This window comes from Centroberyx gerrardi, chromosome 15 (genome assembly GCF_048128805.1).
Source record: "Centroberyx gerrardi isolate f3 chromosome 15, fCenGer3.hap1.cur.20231027, whole genome shotgun sequence".
In the NCBI taxonomy this organism is placed as follows: Eukaryota; Metazoa; Chordata; class Actinopteri; order Beryciformes; family Berycidae; genus Centroberyx; species Centroberyx gerrardi.
The window spans coordinates 3,121,364-3,147,093 of record NC_136011.1 but is presented as its reverse complement, the minus strand read 5'-3'; the positions used below and the strand labels follow the sequence as shown (position 1 = coordinate 3,147,093).

Below are 25,730 nucleotides of genomic sequence, written 5' to 3'. Positions count from 1 at the left end.
CGACCCCTCTCACACCTCCTCAGTTCCTGGAGGAAATGATTATGTCAAATTGTAAAAGAGGATAAGAAAGGTCCGTCGCTGCATCCGCCTGGCCGCCGAGACAGGAGGGCCGATTTTTATACAGTGGGAAGTGGAGGAGCTTCACAAGTGCTTTGTGTACCAGCCTCATACAGCTGCATCAATGGGCCTGTCAAGTGAGTTATCCCTTATTCACGGCTCCTTTCTACTTAACAGACAACAGACAGAATCTGGCTGACTTGGCCCTGGCTGTCAGCACAATAGGCCTGCTTAACTTTTTAAGGATACAAACTGAATATGAAAATTAATAGCAATGCATGTTGATGGAAGGTTCAGAGACGATTCAGAATTGAAATTGTGCTGAACTTCTAAGGAATTGAGATTCAATTCAGCTCGCTTCATCAATTCAACTAAATTTTTTTACTCTAAATCTAAAATAGAATATAAATTGAGTTGAAGGAAGTAGAATTTGATTGAGTGAAACTGAATTCATGAATTTCCCATGATCGCATTCTCTACATTTTCGTCCAATATATCGTCAGACGATTGGTATTAAATTGCTTCAGTTTCCTCGAATTTCATGTGTACGTCCTTTAATTTGATTTTCAATTTAAATGAAGTAATTCACTTAACAAATTCTGAATTGACCAAGAGTAGTACTTCAAATGACATCAACAAATGCTGTGCTTGCTGCACACTGCATACGTGCGCGCTCGCTGTAAATGTTGGGGAGCGTAGACAACCTCTAATCAATGAAATGTGCAGACGCAAAGCGAAGCCAGACAGATAGCAGCGTCTTAGAGTACTGGCCCTGAGCAACTGAGGCTCCCCACCAGGCAATTACTGTGTTTGGAAAATAAATGAAATGACTAACAAAATAGGTCAAATTAAGTGTTTCCCAGACACACTAAAAGGGCCTCCCTAATTGCCGGTCCCTGAAGGGACAAAAATACAAAAACAACAAAACGTTATATTGTATCGGCCGATGATGAGAAAAAGACAGAACGCCAAGAATGGGCCGCGCCGGCAGAGGGAAGGCAGAGGAAAGAAAAGGACACAGCGTGGTTTTGAGTAATTGCATGTTTCGTCTCGATCGGCAGAGTGTTTACCGTCCGTCAATCAACGTCGGCGCGTCCGACGGCCGGAGCAGATGGCGGAGGAAGGAATTGAACTGGTCATTGACTGTTTCTGGGAAGGGAAGGAAGAGGAAGGCGGCGGCTCCAAAGGACGTTCGGCATCAATCCTCTGAATGAGACTCCGTATTGTACATGCCGTCGACTTCTGCAGAGGCGGCCTTGGTCAGAACTACCTCATTGGATATGGAGGATATGAGGAGGCCACAGCTGAGACATAAATCATTACTTAGGCCTTCTCTTCTTCTTTCTTTACCTCTCCGTTCGGTGCGTGGAGCAGCTAAGCCTACTCGAGCGGCTCTACCAGTCATGGACACTCTATCCCTGACGACGTAATCTGAGATAATTCAGAGATAACCTCACCGTCCATCGTCCTTAGTCCGTGGAGAAACTCTTCATGGATGATTCTCCATTGTCCGTGAGGGCCATTGTCGCGGCTAAGTCTGCTGTTAAATAAAATTAGAGAGTGCGACTTCCTCTGTGATTTTTTGGGTCAGTCAAGTGAGGAATGAATGAGCTGAATGTATGGATGATGGGGTCGACCCTTTGAAGCCGGTCGGTGATGAATCTGTTTCAACAAGAAGGTGAGAGGAGGCAGTCTCGGCCACATTGAATTTCCTCCGCACTCTGTTAGGGGGGGATTGGAACTCATTCTCTGGGGTGGAAATTTCACCTTAGTGCTAAATGAAGCCTAAGCCTTAATTAGCAGCAGCACACAATAGCTGATGGACATCGCCCACAGTTTACAGCTCTCGTGTTTCAATCCCTCGCTCAAGAAACAGTCTGGGAAATTTGGGCAGGTGCCGAGGGGAAAAGAAAACAAAATGAAAGAAGCCCAACATTGTGGCTAACTAACCATCGCGGTCATTGTAATTTTCGGAGGGCACAGGTTGATCCTCCAGTCCATTCCTCAGTAAGACACATCCTTAACAACGGCTTAAAGGAACAATCCACCCTACAATAGTTTAATGCTGTTACAAAACAGCTATTGGCAATGTACCTTGCATTTCTGGGCCCATGTTGTTGTGGATAACTGGCCAAATGTAGACGAGGTGACGTCACCTCCAGATATTTCCAGCAGCTACAATGGAGTTTGATAGCACAAAATGTTTCAGTGATCTAAAACATCAATAGTGAATGTCAGGTTTTGATGTCAGTCCCTCAGAATCAAAGAGCGAGGGCTTCTTTCTAGATTTTGCACCAACGTTAAGCAATCATACAGGGAGAAATCCATCATAGTTTCCACTGACAGGAGCCTCAATAGACCAGAATGCAATGCAGCCACAAGTCATGTTGCATTGGAAATGTAGGAAATAACTAACTGAGGTAGAAGTAGACGAGGCAGGTTGAGGGAAAGTGGGTACACCAAAAAAGTAAATTCCAACACAGGATGACTTTTCAAGACAATGTGTGTAAAGTAATTGGTAACACAGGACAACCTAGAAAAGTTGCCACTGGACCAGAGTTGAGACTTTGGTCTGATCTCCACATCTGGATTGTTGTTTGTCATAGAAAAATGACAAAGTCCAAAAAACTTTGACTGTAACAGGAATAGGGCTGACAACAGGGATGTCAATTGGAACGGAACAGTTTTACCTGAGGTCATTTCTACTGGGCATTTTACAGGCCAGGCTAGTGTTTTTGTTTACTGACATGGCAGATTTGGACAAGATTAAAATGACAGACATGCAGTAGGGTTAGGGTTAATGATTACACCACACCTCCATGTGTGAAGCTAATCCCGTCCGAAAAGAACTTTCGTCACAAAAGTGACTCCTGGAATGCATTGAGCACCACAGATTGAAGATATCCAACAGTGTAAGAGTATCCGAGGGTGGAATTTGCCTTTAACTTTGGAGTGACATGGCCAAACACTGAAGTCCATTCTAAAGCAGTAGTTAGCCAACTAAGTAAAATACTGTATTCTGATATGCAGACTATTATTTAGTCTTGGGTGTGTTCGTGTGTAGCCATAGATGAGGTACTGTTATAAAGGATGCTGCAGATAGGAGACATCCCAGTGCCCCAAACAAAATGGTGGTCTAAGAAGGACAAGGGGGGGATAGTGAGTGAGTGAGGGGGGCAGTGGAAACAAAATCTGCCACAGTGCCCCGTAATTGCTCACTGGGAGGCTGCAAGGTTAATACTGGTCTAGACAGACCAATTCAAAGACATACTTTGCTTTGGCAAAAGCTCAAGGCTACAAAAGCTGGTCGACTGTTTCTTGCGGTGCAAACAAAGAGCGTGTCAATAAATTGGGCTTCACCTTCAATATTGGAAAAAGTTGAACAAAGCCTTGAAAAGGAGGTGTGGGAAACAAGTCTTTGATTCCTGCAAAATTAAATGGCCCGAATGTTAATCGTTCATACAGTTGTGCACTCTGTCCCAAAACTGGGCTGTGGAAACTGTGGCTTGATTCATAACCGGGGTGTCTATCCTTCATTTTAATTTCTTTATGTGGAAATCCACTTAAATCTCACTGAATGCATCTCTGACCATCTCTCTAGTAATTATTTAGAATTTATTGTGCTGTATACACAATAGAATGAAATGCATCATGTGATCGCCAATCACCCACATGGACTCCGTATCGATGGAGGCTTACGTCTGGGCCGACCTCAGCCCACTGGCATCCATTATACTGCTGGGGAAGGGATGGGATGAGGACCTGTACGAAGAGACAGACATTCAATGAAAGCGTCAATGTTGTGGCTTTTCCCACAAACCAGGTAAAAACTGTTACATTGCGCCTCTGACTGTCATTAAAGTCACAATGAAACAGCATTTGGATGGTGTCTTGCTTCTATAATGTGACGTAAGGTAGGGAGGGACTGTTCAAAAGTGCTCAAAAGTTCCAAAATGCTTTCATCTTGAACTTCACAAAATCTGTGATGGTTTTATTGGTTAGAAATTGTATGTATGCATGTTAAATAGGTATACATTATGATGTGGAGAATTAGCTAAGAAGGTGAAAAAGTTATTTCTCATTTCATTGTGACTTTAAGTCAAGTGTAACATGGTTGAGAATGGATTCAATGTGAGCGCTGATAGAGTTACATTCACTTCAACATCTGTTCAAAAAAAGTTCATAACGGGAAAATTATTGATAATACAATTATGACTGATGTTTTAAGGTTTGTGATACATTCAAGAGCTTTTCCAGCTATTCTGCCTCTCCTTGGACAACTAATGAGACAATGCTCTTATCTGCTTGAAGAAAGAAAGATATGCTGGAATCAACATATTTGAAAAATCTGTTCAATTAGAAATTGAAGACCAGAGTCTAATCATACACTAAACCAGTGATTCTCTACTTTTTCATTACAAGGACCCCTAATTTAGTACACATTAGAGCCCCATTTGACGAGATTTCTCTCAGACCCAAATCTGAGAATATTTTTATTGTTAGATATGATTTTGTCCAGAATTCCATGAATATCTGTATTGTAGGTAGAGAGATAACAGAGAATCTATGATCAAAACAGTCATTCCTTTACATTCTCTAATTGTGTTAACTTGTTGTAAATGAAATAATGCTGAAGTTTAACAATATATCAGTTTGCTGGGGACCCCGTGGAACCCCCTCAAGGACCCCTGGTGGTCCCCGGACCCCACGTTGAGAACCACTGCACTAAAATCAATGAACGAGCAACACTGAAGACTACAATACATCTATTATTACTCACAAAAATTACAAACGTAACATAAATCCCCCTCCACACACACAAAAACCAGGAACTCTTTAGTGGCAGGTTTCAAAAACACAACATAAGTTTTGGCTTCTTTCATGGTTCAAGCTGAAGGAGACAGAACTCACCGCCGTTGCGTTCGGTCTCCAGGGCATCCCGCCGTTTCAGCAGGATCTTCCGCAGCTCTGCGTCGCTGTTTGTGGACGGAGATCGCGCCTTCGGTTTGGGGGAGGACCTACCGAAATTCTCCTGGACAGTTTGAACAAAAAGACACATATACATACAGTAGGCACGGTGGGGGGGGGGGGGGGGACAGAACAGAGGTGGAATGGAACTAGTTACAACAACAAGAGTTGATTTTATTGACTGTGCAAAATCTTTTATGTCTGAAAGTATTTGAATATTTATCTTTACCTACACTCATTTCCTACACACTGTGACTCTGACCACTGTAGAATTTAAGAGGCAGCGGTGCTTTGACTTTCGCAAAACATTTGAGTTCTCTTTAGATTCGATTTTTGAATAACTTAAAAACAATACCTTGCTGGTTTTAAAGCGTCCGCGTACAGTATATTCTCTTACTTGTAAAAATCGAGCCTCCGCTGACAACAAAACAGTTAAAGTTCAAGCAGTGAAATGTTCTCAAAATGTACTTTGCAAAAAAAAAAAAGTGGATATTGGCTGTGAGGACATTTGATTGTTTGAAAGTCCCATTACCATGATTCCTTTAAGTTCCTGAATGGCAGAATTAGAGGGCAGCCTCTCCATCTAGTAAAAATAAAAGGAGAGGGAAAGATGGGTTTGGTAAATAAACAGCAGTTTGACACATTATACTTATTTTGCCTCATTCAGCACTTAGAGGCTGAACTCTGCGTCTTACCATAGAGACTAGACACTGTAGGCAGGCGCTGGGGTATATATTTTCTAAAAGGAGTAAATGTGTCAACATTGAATCATTTTGAGTCAAGTCAATTTTCCCATCCTCACATTATTGATAATTACTTCACAGAACAGGTCCTAATGCTATCTAATTTTGCAGGGTTGTTGTGGCAGAGAAACAGACTAAAAGATGTCTTGGACGTGTGTCATGTTTTTATCAAAACAAGCTACACTTAGATAATCCCCCACACTGATGGATTTAAGAGCATTGAACACTATACGCTAAACAATGTACAAAAAATAAATAAATTCGGATTCAAGAATATGTCTGGCGCCGGGGTTTTAGTTTGGTGATTTCAGTGAGGGTGAAAACACATTTCGGTCAAAATTCACAAGAGTGAGAGTGCCCATGTACTTTCTGTGTTGGTGTCCAGTGATTCTTGCCAGTGTTTTTTACTTAGTCAAACAGTGTGTCCAGTACTTTGACAAATTTTTCCTTGGATTTTCTGTTGATGAAGTTTCTGTAGGTGGCGTTCTTTTCTTTGTCTGTTCAGCCATGGTGGCTATCACTGCTCATGCTAACTACCCAGTTCTTCTTCTGTTTATTCCAAACAAACCGGAAATGTAAAGCGCATCACTTCCTGTGCGGCAGAGGATTTCTCCCAGGAAAGAGCTACCAGACACCTGAGCTGCGTTCGGAATGGTTGACTCGTTCACTCACTCACTATTCCCTATGGTGTGTCAAATAGTGAACTATATGGGCAACGACCGAACAAAGTTTCAGTTTCAAGTTTCCCAGCGTCTCATAAACAAACCAGGCATCATGACAGCGGGTTGTTGTTGTTAAATTACAAATAAATTGTTGAAATTCTAATCATGTGCAAGTGTGGTTTTGTCAACTAAGGTGCTGTCTCCTAATGGTAGCAAGCTGTTTTGGTTTGGCAAACAATAAGCTTGTGAGCTAATGTTAGCTAGCTCACAAGCTAGCGACTAGCACGACTCTTCTTTGTTGAGACACGATCGCATTGCATTGTGGTATACAGGAGAAATTGACATCTGTTCACTAAAATTTGCAGTACATTGTGGGTATTTTATAGTGAACTATATAGTGAATCAAATTAACCATTGAGAATTCGGACACTAGTACAAAATGGTGGACACACTATATAGTGCACTATTTCTGTAACAGGGAATGTCAACCAGCGATAGCAGTGGCAAAACGGATAGTTATTTATATGAAAATATTGCAGATTGCAAACACAACAACCCCCAAATACTGTAGGGGTAGTACATGGTTTAAGGAAATTATTTATGGTACCCGTCTGCTCCTATTGGGCGACTGGCCGACGGGTCGAAGTTGAACCCCTTTCTTGATCCTCTGCATCATTTCGTCCACTGCCTGCTGTCTAACGTCCACCTCTGGCAGAGAGACATACAGAAAAAGAGTGAGAGAGACACAAACAAGTAGCGTAAGAGGCATACTGTGTTTGGCAGCTGGTGGTAAATGGGAGAGTGACTTAGTGGAAGCCAGTGCCAGGAACCAAAGTGCGTTTAAGTGATTTTGAGAGGATATGGAGCACAGTTTCTCATTCATAACTGTTAGCACTACAAATGAAATGAAGCTCATTTGGATGGAACGGCTCAAAAATTGTTATGAGCCCACAGAATCCGAATCAATAAACTGTTGATGGAGCAGCTCCAGGTTTTGTCTCTTGATGATGTCACACTTGTAAATATTGATTGAACTGTCTTACTGTGAATTCTGTGCTTTGCTTTATCCACGGAACAATTATGATTATTATTATGATTATTATTATTGTTATTATTATTGTTGTTGTTATTATTATAACAATAATAATGATGTTGTGTTGTAGCCATTCTTTTGCAGTGCCACATTTTATGTTCTGTTAAGAATACCATTGAGTGTTGACCAGTGAGAAAGTATTCAAAGCAGTTGGGTTCAGGCTTCAAATTACAGGGTTCAGGCCTTTGTCGTGTGTGAGGTTATTAAAATTACACTGGAATGAATTCAGCTGTGACAAAAATAAATACTATCAAGCAATTTTTCTTTCCAAAGTTCTGCAGGAAAAGGAAAGTTCCTCAAGTTCACAAAAGACGTGAAAAAAAAAAAATTCCAATCCTGCAATAATGTAACCGGTTGGCAAAGCAATGTTAATATTTAATTTTCTAACATCTAACATTCAATGACATACACAATGGTCCTATTGTCAGTAAGATGTCTTTAAAATGTCATACAAAAGCTATTTCGTATTAAAGTAATATTAAAATATTTTCCTCCAAAGTGCTCAGAAAGAGTCTATTATTCAGATGTCAGAGTAAAAGATCCTTGGGTGGCACCTATTCAGCCCTGTATGTAATTCCAACAAACACCCAGTGCGTAGTGCCCAATTCAGGCATCAGAGATTAAAAAACTATTGACAAAATGAGGACATATAGCCTGTTCAGTCAACATGGACGCCCCACCTGCTTCAACAAGTCAAGGTTTGCCTTTTGTTTGCGCAAATTGAAGAATTTAACATCGTGACCTAATAGGCCAATGGTGGAGGCTTGAGTTTTAAATTCTCATACACCACTAGCTCCAATATTTGTCCTTCTACTCATAAGTGATTTAGATTTGCAAAAGAAAAGGCAAAAAGGAAAAAAATCTCAAAGGCAAAAATATGATTCAAGACCAGTTCTCCTGCTCTGAGATGCATGATAAATTAAATAGCAACCCTGGATAGAATAAATCCAAAATGAACATAAATCACCGCAGGAAAGAGATGTTTGAATTTTGCAGGTAGAGAGAGTATGAGTTAAAGAATCAGGTCAGTTATTTAAATATATATTAATATATATATTGAAATATAATGAAATCCTGCATATACTATATACCAATAAGGCATGCATATTCAAAAATCCCTATATAGTCTTCTTTAAAATTAAAAAGATTTAACTATCTATCAGCAAGTAAATCATGACCATTTAACAGAATAGGCTACATTATTACACTGTTGAACATTTTGTTAAATTTGGTTAACTGGTCAGGTGGCAAACTTTTATACATTAGTTCAAACTATAGAGGCTTTGCAATTGCTTCACAAATCTACAAACAACCAGATTTGGCTCCATCATGGAGGCTGTACACATATAATGTCTAAATATACACCAACCAGATTCAATACCCAATATGGGGTACACGATTCAATAACCACGATACAATGTAATAATAAAAGTTCAATGACAGCAAAGTGTAACTGTGCAGAATTATGTTTATTTCTGAGCCACAAATCTTTATAGCAATGGTGTTTATTTAAAAATGTCAAAGTGCAAAAAATACAATTTCAATGGACAGCAATTGAAATTGTGATGGGCAGCAGAATAAAATGTAGCTAATATTGCAATAAATCTTTCTGTCCCACAATACGTATTGTCACAGGTTTGTATTGCAATATATTGAATTTCAATATATTATCCCATCCCTAACAACAACAACAAAAAGAGAGATCCCTAAAAAATCTTTTTATCTAGCATCTATCTTGATGTAGCTTGAGAAGAGTCAGCTAGTTCACCTAAACAAACTGTTGGTTTTTGGCTTTGTTAGCTAGCTATGTAACGTTAACAAGTGTGCAAATCAGTTGCATTTACAATGAGACAGTGATGTTTAGCTAACCAGATAATATGGTTAGCTAGCTATCAAGCTGACAAACAGAATCAATCAGATGTATCAGTGATGAAATAATCAGTTCAAAAACAGCACAGAAATGAACCATGTCTATTACATACTGTTGAGATGGCCATAACTTTAGAAATTCAATCAGCTGTTTTGTCATGAGCTAAAGATCTCAAATATGGCTGCCAGAGGGCTTGATACATCACTTCAAAGCCCTCTTTAGTCTCCTGTGGAGATTAAATCTTACAAGTTATCAATTCGGTCTCAAAAGCCCTTTTCACTCTGCACTTCGTCAACTAACTGCATTGTACGAGGTGTTGGAGAAGTCCCTGGTTTCTGGTCTCTGAATGGAGGTGGGGGTTTGAATCCCACTTCTGACAAGCATTTTTAATTACTCGTTTAGTTGGCGGATTCCCTATTCCAGACTTTTTGGACACACAGAACCTTCCTGGCCCAGGGTTAACTGGGCCCTCAGTCATAAACTAATTGTGCATTCAAGTGTTGTCAGGATAATTGGATATGACTTTCCCACCAGGAAGTACCACCTCCTCCCAAGTCGAGCACTGAAGTCAGGGAAATCGGGATTCTACATGGTAAACAAATTGGCAGAGTTGTGACATTGCTGTCTTATGGTATATTCAGATTATGGGCTACAAAAACTACAAAACGGTCTGGCGTACCAAGCTACACTGTCGCCAACAAAGCAGCAAAGTGGGTGGTCGTTGACTGTTCATGTCGTCATCACGTTGGAGGCACAACTAATAATGTCATACTGTCATAGCTTTGTTTTTGTCTTGTTTTTATTTTATCTTTTTACTTTTATCTTGTTGTTCTTGTAAATAATTCATCAAGTAAATAATAATAACGTAAATATAATTACCCTATGCAACTTTCTCTCTACTCTGATTGGTTCACCGCATCATCAGATCGTGGAAAAAAGTTGAAGCTGAATTGTAGCTGCGCTCGCCCGACACGCTGCTACATTTTTCACGCTGCTGTTTGTAGCTTTGTGTCGCCAGCTTCCATTAAAAATGAATGACTTCCTGTTGCTTTGTAGCCCGTAATCTGAACGTACCTTTAGCCAACATAATTGACAACAACATCACTCTTTTGCCTAGATAATTACTTATTTCCTATAATTTTTGGTTATGCTTCATTTTCCATTCCTTTTCCAGGACTGGAAGACAGAAGCCACGACTTTTCCAGGTTCCCAACGACCTGGGGAAACCTAAAATGTGATATCTGTCATCAGTGCTTTCTTAAATGAAAACAGAGAGGTCAATAAGATCAAAAGTTTACCTCAATGAGCCGAACCCTAGATAAGGTATGGTTCTTTGCAGTGGTTGGGAAAAGTTACTTTTGAAACTAACTAGTTACTTTACTTCGTTACTTGCCCTAAATAGTAACTAGTTACGTTACTAAGTTAGTCTTTATTAAAAGTAACGTGTTAGAGTACTTTCACGTTACCCACTTAAAATAATGCCTTTAAAATATGTCTTCTGCTGATGTCATCACTATTAATGTACAGAAATCATCACGTTTGGGACGCAGCCTTTAATAACATCTACCGTTGTCTAAAGAAAACATCAAGGAGCTTTCAGTTACCACAGTAAATACTCAGTGGATGCATTTCTGCCGTCACTGCATCACAACTGCAGGTGATTTTGACTTTATCAACACTGTGAAACATTGGCTCCGTGTTCCTCTCTATAAACACACACGACACGTTAACGCTAACCCTAACCGACACGTTAAAAGCGTCAACCGTGAATATCAAACTTCAAACTAACGTCACCCCGGTGATCAACGGAGCCTTAACTGATCCGGTCTGGTCTCAAAATAAACGGCCTGCGCTCACAAGCGCTTTCAATTCAAATCTTCAGGTTTGATAGTGAAAGCTAAACTTACAGTTAACAATAATGTTCTGATCCTTCTTCGATCAGTTCAAAGTAATGTGAATATTTCCAAGTTCTGCAGTTTATTGTTGTTCATTCTGAAAGTGAGTCGTAACCTACAAGCCTCCACCGCACTGCCAGCCTGCTGCACAGTCTGTTTTTAATAACATGCTTGCAGTGTTTCAGCATGGTAGGTCAGTTTACCTCCGTTGTTAAACTATAATAGACAGTGGTCAAATTGTGTAGTAACATGTGTAACTATCTTTGCCGTCAAAAATCATGTTGGTAGCCCAAGTGTGTAATGTGTGCAAACTAACGTCTGCATTTTTTGTAAGCATATAGTTTGCTAACAAGCAGTGTTTGTGCTAGCTAGTCTGCACGTTTGCACTTTTGCTGTTGTGCTTTGCTTGATTTATTCTTACACCGCCTAGGTTTTGTTAAATGTTCACACACAATAGAATTTTTTTGGTGCTCGATAGTGGAGGTTAGTCTGTTCTTGATAATGACATCAAGATTGAAGAATTCTGTGCTTTGTTAACGACTATTGAAAATGTTGCTTTGAGGCTTGGGAATGAGACTTTTAATTTTTTGATATAGAAAAACTCTAGAAAAAAAGATTTTGTGAATTATTGGGTGTATTTGTGAACTGGAATCGGTTACACAAATGGCCCCTGATGGCGGGAATTACATAATGTTCGCACTTGTTCTATTTGCACTGAGTATATATTTTATGTACATTACTACACAGCTTTTTTGAATACATGAACACATTCTGAGGTCTGTTCTTGCTGAATAACAGACTGCTGTTTCACATCTAATCATATCACTCCGCAGTCAAGTATTCCAGTTGATTTTGTTGATTTAGAATCAAATTCTTGTGGTAAAAAGACGTTACTCCTTGATTACTGCAGGCAAACACTCGGCTAACTTAAGTTATCCACATTTAAATTTATTCCAACAAAACTTTTTATTGCTGGTTAGAAGCTGAACAGCAGTCTTACCGGATTTGTTTATGTTGTTATGGTTCCAGATCTGCTACAATGTAGCCATGGATGCTAGCTACAGATGTTTCTATGGTTACAGTTCTGCTACAGTGTAGCCATGAATGCTACTTAAAGATGTTTTTATGGTTACAGTTCTGTTGAATAATTTATGGCGGAAGCTTGTGAATTGCTATAGCTTGCGATAAATCAATTGAAATCAATATTTCATGTCAAATGATTCATGTATTTGGTAAGTAGCCGTGTAATCAGTGGGATAATGTACAGGGAGCCAGACATTATTGCAAAATAAACCTCAAATTATCCCTTACTTAACTGTTTTATATTCTATATGTTTATATACTCCACTATTATGATGATAATGATGATTATTATTATGATTATATCAGTTTTAATTTTATGGTGGTTATAACTAGCCTATACTTTGATACTTTTAAAAAAATGTTCCTCATTCCTATTCTATTCTATTACTATGACTATACTATACTACTACTATATGTTTGTGATAATTGCCTATCTGCTATCTGTATGGAAGTTATTACAGCAGCGTACAGAAAGCAGATTTGGTTTGTACCTGGTTTCTTGGCTGAGTCCTGGACCACTAGTGGGATTTCAGTGCTGATGCCTCTTCTCTTGCGGATCATGGACAAGAGGGAGCTTCAGGGAAAAGGAGAGTGGAAATGGAGATGCATTGGTAGTTATTAAGGCAGTTACTTTCATAGGCTCCAAAAGGTCTTGTTTGCTGCTGAAAGCTTTTGTCATTTTAAAGACTTACAGAAACAAATATAGGTTTAACACTACTGCAGTGGTCTTTTCTCCGGTCTCCCCAAAAAAACTTTGGGGCGTTTACAGCTCATTCAGAATGCTGCTGCCAGAGTTCTGACTAAGACTAAGAAAACAGAACACATTACACCAGTTCTTAGATCACTGCATTGGCTTCCAGTGTGCCATAGAATTGATTTTAAAATCCTGCTGCTTGCCTATAAATGGCTTAGCTCCAAAATACATTTCTGACCTGTTCTTAGGATATGAGCCACCCAGACCTCTGAGGTCATCTGGGACCGGTCTGTTAGTTGTTCCCAGGGTGAAAACTAAATCAGGTGAAGCTGCTTTTAGTAATTATGCTCCCAATTACTGGAATAAACTTCCAGAAGCACTGAGATGTGCTCCCACTGTCAGCTCTTTTAAAAGTCGGCTCAAAACATTCCTTTTCTCTGTGGCCTTCCGCTAAATCATCTGTATGTAGATGTAACAAGTGTTATCTTTATTATTATTTATTTATTTAATTTATTTATGTTTTACCTATTTTATCTCTATCTTTCTTTCTTTCTCTTTTTCTTTATTTTTTAATGTCATTTTAAATAGTTGTGGTGTGTGGCCCTGAGCAAGTTGGCTTAGGTGGACTGTTATGTATTTATTCTGTTTTATGTGAAGCACATTGGATTTGCCTTGTGTATGAAATGTGCTATATAAATAAAGTTTGCTTTGCCTTGCCTAACAGTAATCATACATTAGCTTACCCCAGAACTAATATTACCATCAGAAATGCTACACAGCCATAAATCAAGGTTCTCAAACTCTTTCTCTCAATACCCATAGTTTTGTTGCCCAAACTGATTTTGTGGGCTGTTTTGTATGTTAATCTATACAAAACAAAGCATGTTTTTATGCTCCTGCCCTACTGTATTTCACTCAGCCTACCTTGTATTATAGGTAGTTTCATGGCAACACAACATATAGTGGATACATAGCCTCTCAAATTGTCAAGTTTTTTTTTTTTTTTTTTTTCCCCTCATGCCCATTAAATCTACCTTTTCAATTACATTTGGATTTGGATTTGGACGGAGCCAGCAAAATCAAGGTAAAACAAAAGGATACTCGTTTCTGACAATGTATTAAAATGGCAAACTAAGACATCTTGGCTGCGTAAGCATGCACACTCTTCAATTAGTACTTAGTAGAAGCACCTTTTACTTTGATAACAGCTGTTTGGAGCAGACTTGACCAATTTAGCACATCTGGATCTAGCAATTTTCCCCATTCTTTCATTCTTCCTTGCAAAAAGGTCATGATGATCTCTCTTCATCTCTGGTCGTTTTATCTCTTCCTGACATAATAGCAGTTAGTTGGATACGGTCAGACACTGTCCTTTCCACAAATGAAATGTGTTCATATGTCAAAAGAAGTTGCGTCCTCCCTACTGAGTTTTGGGTGAGGAGGCTGTTACGAGGCTTTCAAATCCCTTATTTATTCTTCATTAGCGTAATTAGTTGTACTGTAATTTGCTCCTTCACAAAAAATCTCAAAAGCTAAGGCACTGGAGGAATTGCTTCTGCTATTAGTTTTCCATTTTTAATATGGTGTCAGAAATGAGTAGCCTTTTGTTTTTACATGGATTTTGCCAATTACTATATCCAAATGAAAGTGAAAAAGTCTGATTTAATGGGTTTTCATTTCAGGCCTCAAGGCAATAAAAACTACAATGTTCGAAATGGTTTATAGACTTCTGATATCCACAGTAGTGGACAGTTGCTAGTTTCATACAAACATATTGTAGTGTCAAAATCCATTAGTTATTTTAGTCACTAACTTGGTAACCCATCTGTCCACCTTAATGTGCTCACCCAGTCCATACTGTCCTTGAAATCATGAAAGCTTACCATACTCTGCTTAACTGACTGTATACATTATACTGTACATATTGTATAAACCATACAATGTGTTACGTATGTATGTTAGAAATGGTTCAGTCTCCGAATATGTCCTCCACTTGCTTCCAACTGCCTGGATTCAAAACCCAACACAGTGTGTTGTTACATCTCTCTCTACCCATTCCCCACTTCACTGTACTATCTAAAAAATTGCTTGAGGAAGAAAAATGACATTCTATTGATATACTATGCTATTGTATTGAAGATATACTGGGGATACTGCGTCTCATCAAACCTGAGAGGGTTGGAGGTGGGTGCTGGGGGTGGAGGAGGCGGAGGTGGCGGGGGAGGTGGAGGTGCCGGAGCAGGGGGGGGGTTGGTAGCCGCCTGGAGCTTCTTCTGGAGTTCCTCGACTAGCCAATCGCAGACATGATGAGTAACACGCACAGACAGACAGACAGACAGCATCGTCCGATTATAATAGACAACACATACAGAAACAGTGCTGAGAGCAGAAAAGGAAACTTTGCTCGCCAAAGAATATTCAGGACTCTCTTATACCGAAGAGCGACCTTTATTTTTTCAGACAGACAAAAGAGTTCCTCGCTCGTCACGCCCACATGAGGCCTGGCGTGACCGCTGTGCCGGTTTAAATGTATTGCCAGCGCAAGATATCGTGAAGAGAAATCTCAGGGCCATACCTTGACTCAAGTGGGGCCTACTAGGATTGTTGTGTGCATAATGTTCCCTCTTTAGTGGAGTTTCTGTGCTCTGCTGTATAGCGCGCAGCACAATGCCTCTCACTGCGGCCTCTCCTTACAGGTCCAAATATTTCCTCACCAGTAAACCGCAGATCCTTGACCGCCACCTCGGTCTTGGAACACTTCTCGCTGCACTCCCTCTTCTCCTCTTCCACGAGTTCAAGTTTGCGCCTCAGCGCTGTCAGCGTCTGCTGAGTCTCGCTGCTCCGGAGGCTCTCCTCCATTTTCTTTATCTGGGGGACGGCCGGACCACACACACACACACACACACACACACACATTGTTGTAGAATAGGTGCTTGATTTTGCCATGGAGGGTCTGTAGAGTACTGATGCGAGGAGACAGTCCTGACCAAGTTCAGAGTGAACTCGCTTAACTTCCATTCAGCATGAACTGAGCCTATAATGGCGCTTTTAGAGATCTGCTCTGTCATTTTAAACACACTTCTTAAAAGGACATTCCTGCTTCTTTTTTCGCTTTCCAAAAATGCTGGAACAGGTTAATGTGCAATGATAAATCAAATGTTTTTCTGCAAAAAAAAAGAAAAAAAAGAACAGTGATGCAGGGTTGTGTTTGGAGTGGGTACTGCAACACTGCTCCTGCAGTGATAATTTCTGATAAGTAGCATTGGGTAGCTGCCAGTCGACATTCAGTCACTCGCTCCCCAACCCCGGTTCCTTAACCAGTGTTTTAATTGTTCGTTAAATGGAGGGTATGGCTCACCTCCACCCCGGCACCAGGAGAGATCAGTGATCCCACTCAGGCATAATTGGTTTCCATCAGTGCCAGAGGAAACGGGAGGCAACGCTGCTTCTTGTCATTATGAATCTGGCAGGTCACTGCCCTTGGTTTTCTGTCATGGCCCATGATAATTCACCAGGCATTTCCCCCCTCTAATTAACCAGCTAAATGATTCTTGTTTTGACGCATATGAATTATGGAGGCGTTAGAGGTGTAAAGCACAGGGGCAAACCCTTTTTTCTTAGCGGATATTTGAGCTGTTTTAGCATTGCTAATGAGTTGAATGAATTACTGTATACATGCTTTTGCTTGATTGTCACCCATGATCTGATGCTGAAGTTTGACATTTCACAGGCATAAAGCTTTATCAATTTATTTCAATCACAGATCTCCCCTGTGTATGTCTTGAACTAAGATGTAATATTCGAAGACAGCCAACACTGTAAGACTTCAAACCTGAATTAGGTTTATTCTTATGTTGAGGCCCAGTATGTGATTGGACTCCAATAGCGCTGCTATTATTTTGTGTAATCAGGAAAGTTAAGATGTGTTTACACCAAGCATGTTTGGAGCAGTTTATCTGAACTCTGGAGTGTTTAATCCTTTAATTTGATTCAATTGGCCAGGTGAGAACAATGCCATTTGAACATGGGTGGCACCAAATAACTGTACCGAGACGCCTGAAAATCCGGGTCTTGGTCCTCTTCCATGCAAACTGCGGACTGAGAACGTAATCTAAAGCAACGACATGAAACGACCCCAAAACACAATGGTTTATGGGTATAAGGAGATAGATGTTGACATCTGATGGCCAACAGTTCCTCATGTTTGGAAAGCCTTGCATAACAAAATGAACCGAAGGCAAACTGCAGTCTGGACTGATGCTCATATTCTGCTTCGCATGTTCTTAACTGGTATAAACACCAGAGAAGGTAAATTAAGGTAGTTAAGTGTGAACCAAATGCAAAAATGCAACAAAGTAAACTTTTCTACTATGGTTCAGACCAAAGAAAACAAACTGTAGATGTGATCACACCCCACTTGTCTAGTTCATATAACAGTTGTATGGATAGACCTGGTGCTGGTGCTCCAGCCTCTGTGCTTCCAGGTCCTGGGTCAGTCTGGTAACCTGGCAGAGGGCTTCCTGCAGGGCCTGGCTGGGCGAGGAGCTCTGGAGCAGGATCTGGCTCTGTCTGTTCAGCTTCTTCTGCTCCACCAGCATCTGAAGGACGGCACACAGGTTAGAGCGACATTCCAGCGTATGGACAACGGCAAACCACTACTGGGAAACTGGGAAACTACTGGGAAACACAGCACTTCAGAAGTTAGAAGGAGGTGAAACAGAATGAAAACCCAGCAACTAAGAAGCACAAAAACACACTTCCAGCATCTTAGAGAGACATGCTCAGAATGCAGCATACTACTGAAAACATGCATAATAGACTATTGAACATTACATGGTGTTGTGATTTGGGTTAAAAAACAAAGGTGAAATTTAATGAATTGACCATTACCTTTATGGAAATTGATTCATTGGCATGCCATAAGCTTATTCAAAATGTCTGATCAGAGCTGTGAAACATCCTTTTTCAGGCAGGAGGTGGTTCACTGAGCAGCAGGTAGGAATACAAATGGATTCCTCTGGCGTCAAACCATAATGTGTAGAGTGTTTCTAAACACTGTTGAGGCTGCAAGAACAATGGTATTAATCTGGACGATCTAATGTAGAGCCTATTCTCTTACTGTGTATCTGAGAGATTCAATATTATAATCTTGAAGCAATGTCCTGAACCACATGGTGCACATTAGACGACAAAATCCAAAGCCAAAGAGGTGAGACAGAACTGAATTTATCTGAATTTCAGATTTCAAAAATTGAAACTGAGACTGAGACTGAATGGGCACAATGCATAGCATAAGCCATTAATTTAGCAGGGAAATTCCCTGTTGATAAATGTAATTAAAAGCAAATCAAGTGCAAATTTGACTGTAGGGGACATTCTGAGATGTATATGTCCTTTCCCTCTTCAAAGGCTGTATCAAACAATGCAATGTTATTTCATGAGGTGAACAGTAAGGATGTGATAGGATAATCAGGTTGTGTGTAATGAGTTTAGATGTTGCATTGAGCCAGCGCAAATATCCCTCCAACCTGATGAGCCTGTAATCGGTATACAGAAAGAAAGACAGACAGACAGACAGACAGAGGGAGGGATAATGTAGAAATCTCACCTCTCTGGCAAACTTTTCTGCCTCTGCCCTCAGGTCCCTCTCCAGGTTCAAGTTCTCCTCTAAGACCTTGTATTCCTCCACAGCAAACTGCGACACTGGAAAGAGAGACAACAGGTTTCACAATCTTCACATTTTGTGTATTCTCTCCATGTTCTTTACCAACAGAGATTGGGTCAATTAGGCCTTTTACGGTAAAAGTGCTACTTGCATCATTTTTCACCATCAATATATCCTTATCAAATTAATGGTGCTACCTTGGTATAATTACCGTAAACAAATGAGACCATGCCCCCTCGCCCTCTCTGGCATCTTTGGCTTTACTGAAGAGGATCAACATGTTGGAAGTGATTTTTCCATCGGCCTTTCATTCCTTCCACCATCTGCCATTACTAGAAACTCTGAAAGCTTTAGCTCTGTTTGCTCTGGAAGAACAGCGCCCTCTAACTGGTTAGTGCCGTAAAGCAATCCAGCAGATTTCCCGCCAGCGATGGTCTCATTTGTTTACAGTAGTGTTGTAGTACTCGAGTCTCAAGTCCCAATTTTGATGACTCGTGACTTAACTCGGACTTGAATATCGATGACTTGGATTTGGACTCAGACTTGCGCACTGAGGACTTTAACTTAGGACTTAGACCTTAGACATAGGCTACGCATCTTTTTAGCATTACCCTAAATTTGTACCTGATCATCTGTTTGGTTAACAATATAGGCTGTGAAAATGTATCTTACAACACGACCACCGATAGGATGATGTAACAACTGTTCATTTTTGGTCTATTTTGAAACACAAATCAAAACACACAAAGGAAATGACTGAAATCTACAACCTAGAGTCAGAATTCTAACCAATAAACTAGTTTTTAATGTGACAGATGTAAATTTGTATGTGTTCTTTTCAATTTGTTCTAGCATGGATCACCTGAACTCCGACTGGTTAGTCGAGTACTGAGGACTTAAGAGTCAACTCGGACATCTTGGTGACTCAGATTTGAACAATTACAATTACTTGGGACTCGAGGTTTGGTGACTCGACAACAACACTGATGTTAAAATGTGTTTTAACCTTCCTTAAATAACTTAACCTCAAGGAAGAGCGCGAAATGACCAAAGTAATTGTGATTACAGTAGGGTTTAGAAAAAGTAGGAATGTATGATTTGTATACATAACTACTGACAGAAACTAGAATGCTGCAGAGTGGGAGAAATATCAACTAACCTTGCTTTTGTAACCATCTGTATTGAAAAGCACTGCAGATTGCATTAGATTGCAGTTATAGCCGTCCCAAGAATGCTTGTCACTTTTACGACTAGCTTGGCTATACTTCAAGACGACTTGAAACTTATTTTTAAATCAAAACTTGAAAACCAATCATCCAGACTATTCACCTGTCGGCTTATGACAAAAAACAAATAATTTTGCTATTTTTGCTTTTCTGAGAGAAACATATTTCCAGACATTTAGGATAACTAGCTGCATTGTGAGGGTGGGCCCAGACTTCACTTGACTTTTCCCTCTGCAAAATGCAACACCACTCAAGGTTACTTCACTGAGAGCATCTGAGAGTGGGGTTTCTTAATTGCTACGCAGGATAGGGGCCACATTGATATCATTCTTCTCGCTTCAGGATGAGTGCAGCGGTTGGACGTGAAAACATTCCTGCGAAGAGGAAGACGCCCGCTGACCTCTGTTATATTTGCCCAAGAGCTTCTTTTGTCGCAGCGTCTCGGCAATCAGAACAGTGTTGTCGTGTTTCTCCTTCAGCAGCTGCACATGTGGGAAGAGAGTAGAAAAACTTAAAAAAGAGGAAAAAATAGAGCTTGCTCGCTTTAATTGATAAGTGATTTGTTACCTTGCATGAGCTCTATTTTATAGGAATCACTGTGTTTCATAATGGAGGCATGGAAGGCATTCACGGTAGCAGTCATTGTTATCATTGTCAATACTATAGTGTAACTCATAAGCCAGACTTCACATGTCATACACGTGTCCCTGAGAAGACTGACCCAAAACAACAATGATTTTCTGCATCAAGGAAGAATGTTCCTACCAGTAACTTCAATTTTAGGCTCAAAAACATCTGAAATGCAGCCTAAGCCTTTGTGTCATCCATGCCAGGGAACTAACTTTTTTGTTTGGGATGCAGGACTCTAAAATACACCAGACACCAGGAGTTTACAACCAGTAGAGGATGCTTGTTTATCTGTAAGTGCCTGGTAGAAATGTTACATTTACTAGCCACAGTCAAAATGTAACAGAATTTGGCTGGTGGGTAATGGCTGGCGTTTCAGATAAAGACAATTTGGGGGCATAACAGTCACTGGGCAAAGATTTATTGTATTTGGGATGAGATCAAAGTGACAATGCAAAATAACCCACAAACTCACTTCTTCCCTGCATTCCCTTAGTTGCTCTCTTACTGCCTCGAGATCGATGACAGCTTGCTTTTTCTCCTCCAGTGTCAATTCCAACTTATTTCGCAGCTCTGAAACAAAGAAAACAAATCTAATTCCAGTTCCTATAAGTTACGCTAAGCATGATGGACCTGTCTGTGCTCTTTGCTGTAACTGACTTTCTAAAACTTCCTTAAGACTTAAAAACCCATGAAGATATTTCAAGGTTTATATGGAATGGTCAAAGGCCAAGAGTCAAATTTGAAACATTACAGATTGGGAAACATAAAGGGGGTATGGCGTTGCCAAATCTTAGGGAATATTTCCATGCAGCACAAATTAGACCAGTGATTTATTGGTGTGCTAAGGACTATGAAGCAAAATGGAAAAATCTAGAGAGATATGTACAAGGAAGGGAAATTCAAAGCCTCACTGGAGACAGAGATGTAGCAAAGGATTTACTTGAACAGGTAGATGCTGTTACTCGATTTACATTAGAATTGTGGTTTAATTTAGTACAAAAATATAGATTAGAGAAAGAACTCTACTACGACTACTTCGATGGATAGCCTATGACAGACATTTTATCCCGGGCACTCTTGACCAGAGGTTCAAACAATGGATTCCAAGTGGTATAACAGCATTATGCACAGTAATAAAAGATGGGAATGTTATGAGTTTTCAGGAGCTGAAACAACAATATACACTAAACAACCAGGACCACTTCAGATATTTGCAATTAAGGGACTTTTATGACAGAGAAATAAAGCACAATGTAAATTTAGATAAAAATTGAATAATTAGAACCATAATTGGAGTTTACAATTCAAAGAAATATAGAATAATATCTACATTATATCAGCACCTAATGGAGAGAAGAGGAAACACAACATTATATGTAAAGCTGAAATGGGAAAAAGAATTAGGTGTGAATATTGCAGAAGATGAATGGTTGCATATTTGGAGAACACAACAGTCTACAACATCACATACTTGGAGAGAACACTGTTGGAAGAATGTAATTAGATTCTTTATTACACCCAAAATTAAGAGCAAATACATGTCTATAGCACAACCATGTTGGAGACGATGTGGGGCAATAAATGTAGACCATTCTCATGTATTTTGGCTTTGTCCTAAAATTGTACAGTTTTGGGAAAATGTTCATATGGATATTATCAAAATTCTGGGCTATGATATACCTAGGTCATGTATAGTACTGTACTTTGGTAATATGACAGGAGATATTGTGTTAAGAGAAGACAGATATTTGCTGAAAGTCTTGTTGGCAGCTTGTAAAAAGGCCATTACGAAGAGATGGTACACGGCAGAACCGCCAACACAAGATGGATGGCTGAAAATTGTGAATGAAATATATGATATGGAACAGTTAACTCATAGGATAAGAGTTCAAGAGGACCGATGTCAAGAGAAATGGGAGAAATGGACAATATTTACATGTCAACGACAAGACAAGAGAATGAACCACTGAATATGTCACAGGAATAAGTAAGCCTTGTGGAGAAGGTGCAACCCAGACCTTTTCTTTTCTCTTTTTTTTTCTCTATGTGTATGTGCTCTTTTTGTAATGGAAAAGCAATAAAAATAAAGTATTAAAAAAAAACCCATAAAGAAATAGCTGAATATGAGCATCAGTCCAGAAAGCGGTTAGGCTTTCCACTGCTGGCTATCAGATGTCAACATCCGTCTCTTTGTTCCTATAAACCCTTGTTTTGGGGTTGTTTCTTGTAGTTGGTTATGTTCTCACTCCTAATGAACTGGAAAAAGAGTGAGACGCAGATTTTTAGGCATCCCATTATGGATATTTGGTGGCACCTGAGTTCAGATGGCATTGTTCCCACCTGGCCAAAGGAACCGAGCATGCTCCAGAGTTCGAATAAACTGCTCCAAACACGCTTGGTGTGAACGCACTCTCAATGTTGAGACTTTATTCTAGAGGAAATAGGAATATCTGAATGACTGTATGTACACAGCATGCAACACTGTTATTCTGAGGACCTTGGTGATGAAGCACCCAGGACACACAGCATACTTAAATACATCTACATACTGTAATTCTCTTTAATATATCACTGTAAAACTAATTGTGGTGGTTATAGATTAAAAAAAACAACAGCAACATCAAAAGACCACTCTATTGTAAAGAAGTAGATTCAATGATCTGCTTCATGTGTTTATTTCGTACAAGTTAGGAATATCTGTGCCCAAGACATTAGAGAAATCTTCAAACACTTCTGTAGTGAAATCTTGTAAAGTTAGAGAGAAATTCAATCTGTTAATACAAAGCAGCTCACAGCAGGACCATGCTGAGACATTTAGGAGGGTACTTACGCAGAAAAAAAGGTCGCTGGCTCTTCAAATTAGCCCTTTTTTGAGTAGGACACATATTTTTATGGATGAGCTTCCCACACTGAGTGAAAATGCTGGTTAAAAAATTGTTTAACGGATGAACAAATTCTATGACGGCAGTTTATGAGTGGCAGGGCCTGACAATTCATTTGATTATGATATATTTAATGCAAATCCTACACATGATACTTTTAAAGCAAACACACATAGGTGAAAGTATCCCATGTGTTTCCTTATGGCTACTGAAGCAACAGGCAGGAGCAAGCGCCTTGACCAGCTGTCCATTAACGTACAATTATGAATCTGAAACATAATAAGCCCAGATCTGCGATCTTTGAGCCAGTCAAGACGCGGCCTATTTCTAGATTCAATCATTTTCTGCATCAGTTAATCATTGGCGAATTACATTATTATCCCTTCCCTTTTGAATGCAAAGAGCCTTGAACAACTTGATGGGAAAGGCGTTGTACAGTATGAATCCAATCCATTATCATCCCAGTCATAATTACTAGGAGACTAAAGGAACTGAATATGACATTTCCCAGTGACAGCTGGATGTTAAAGATGGTGGTTTTGCCCAAGTACTGTACTTCACTTCCGTTTGAGGTACTTTGTTTGACTATTTCCATTTTAAAGAACTTTATACTTTGGCTCCACTATAATTCAAAGGAAATATCCTACTTTTTACACCATTACGCTCATCTAACATCTGTGGTTACTAGTTATCTAGTTAACATCAGCATGCAGATCACAGATTATCACTTAATATACTACTACAAGGCTTTTTACTTTCAATACTTCAACACTTTGAGCCAACCATCTTTTAGATATTCTGTTGAATGTGTACTTCTTCTACTAGGTACATTTAGCATCAAGTAATGCATCATCAATCATTTTAGGTCTTTTCACTTTTACTGAACCAAAGAAGTAAGGTCAAGAATTTGGCAAGAAAAGCTAATTTATAGGAAAGTATTGCCTTAATTCTTATACCATTAAACTCAGGCTGTTATCATCCCAAACCTGTGACAACTCCAATATAGAAAATTGAACTGATGAGTAATACCATAGATTTTTTGAAGTAATTTTCTAATTGTTTACCTACTTCGTTACAGCTGTAATTACTTGGTACCTTCCTATTCCTACCATGTATTGCTGGTAAGTACTTAGTTCTTTGGGTGAGTGTAAAAGGAAGGCTTAGCAAGATTTGAACACCTTGTACCTGAGATGGTGGCCTGCGTTGAGAGGCAGGCCTTGCCGGCTGCATGCGGACCCTCGTCGTCCTCCTCCCCCTCTTCATCCTCGATGTTGATCTCGGCGATGGTCTCGGGGCCGAGGTGGGAGAGCAGCAGCATGCTCTTCCTCTTCAGGGAGCGATTCTGACGGTTCAGCTGAGTGGAGCGACGGAGAGAAAGAGGTATAGAGGAGGGGAAAAAAGGAAAGATAGGTGATCACAATGAGTGTCGGTGTTGAGTACATTTAAGAGAATCATGTGGAGAAAAAAGAGAGATCCAAGGTACTTCAAAAATCTGTCTCCTGCTTCAAAGTACTTGCAAAGTGGAACAGTTCTTGTTTTGTGTCATAAAGCAATCTCCCCTTGTGCTGTAAAGCAATCCAGCAATTCCCACCTGGTGGGAAATCTGATCCGGGACCTTTGTCGCATGTCATCCCCCTCTCTCCTCTCGCCTTTCCTGTCTCTCTCTACTTTGAACTATGTAATAAATGCGAAAATGCCCCCAAAAAATGCTATGTGCAGCACTTAATGGTCATAAAAATATATTTTATTTGAATGGTCAAAATTGTAAGTTAAAATTGTATTTTATTTTATTTTTCAATCTTATTATTTGAATTACAATTTTTATTTTTATTTTTTTATCATTTTATTTATTTTATACTTTACTTTTTTATACCTTCCCCTATAACTGGCACTAATAACTTAAACTGGCACTAATAACTTATCCAAATCTGCATTTATTATTTATCATAGGGTTAGGGTTATTTGTACTGTCTCTACAGTTTATATTATTTACATTACCTTTAGTTTTCTTTTATTATCTTCCTGTACTTGATTTCCTTGGCACTGTTCCGTCAATTGCTGCTGTAGCACCTGAATTTCAATAAAGTGCGATCTTATCTTATCTTATACACATATTGAATTTACACATAAGTGATGTGAAAATGCGTGGATGGTTGGACTAATTGACACAAATAATCTGGTGAAAACTGTACCGAGAGCAACTGAATCCTTTTATACGACTGATCTGAGATCTGGTGAACATGCAAGCTGTAGAAGCAGTAA

General features: G+C 39.6%; 1 protein-coding gene across 1 annotated transcript in view; it reads right to left on the bottom strand.

Moving 5' to 3' along the window:
• Positions 1 to 3,581: 3,581 nt before the first annotated feature.
• The window catches only part of shtn1 (shootin 1), a 35,839-nt gene continuing 13,690 nt past the window's right edge, over positions 3,582 to 25,730 (bottom strand). The window contains exons 5-16 of the mRNA XM_078288601.1: positions 24,654 to 24,822; positions 21,059 to 21,156; positions 20,357 to 20,438; positions 18,674 to 18,768; positions 17,517 to 17,663; positions 15,780 to 15,933; positions 15,235 to 15,352; positions 12,863 to 12,945; positions 7,038 to 7,138; positions 5,558 to 5,608; positions 4,969 to 5,089; positions 3,582 to 3,819 (exon numbers count right to left, since the gene is read on the bottom strand). Coding sequence (XP_078144727.1) covers positions 3,788 to 3,819; positions 4,969 to 5,089; positions 5,558 to 5,608; positions 7,038 to 7,138; positions 12,863 to 12,945; positions 15,235 to 15,352; positions 15,780 to 15,933; positions 17,517 to 17,663; positions 18,674 to 18,768; positions 20,357 to 20,438; positions 21,059 to 21,156; positions 24,654 to 24,822 — 1,251 coding nt within the window. The 3' untranslated portion in view covers positions 3,582 to 3,787. The remainder of the gene's footprint in view (positions 3,820 to 4,968; positions 5,090 to 5,557; positions 5,609 to 7,037; positions 7,139 to 12,862; positions 12,946 to 15,234; positions 15,353 to 15,779; positions 15,934 to 17,516; positions 17,664 to 18,673; positions 18,769 to 20,356; positions 20,439 to 21,058; positions 21,157 to 24,653; positions 24,823 to 25,730) is intronic.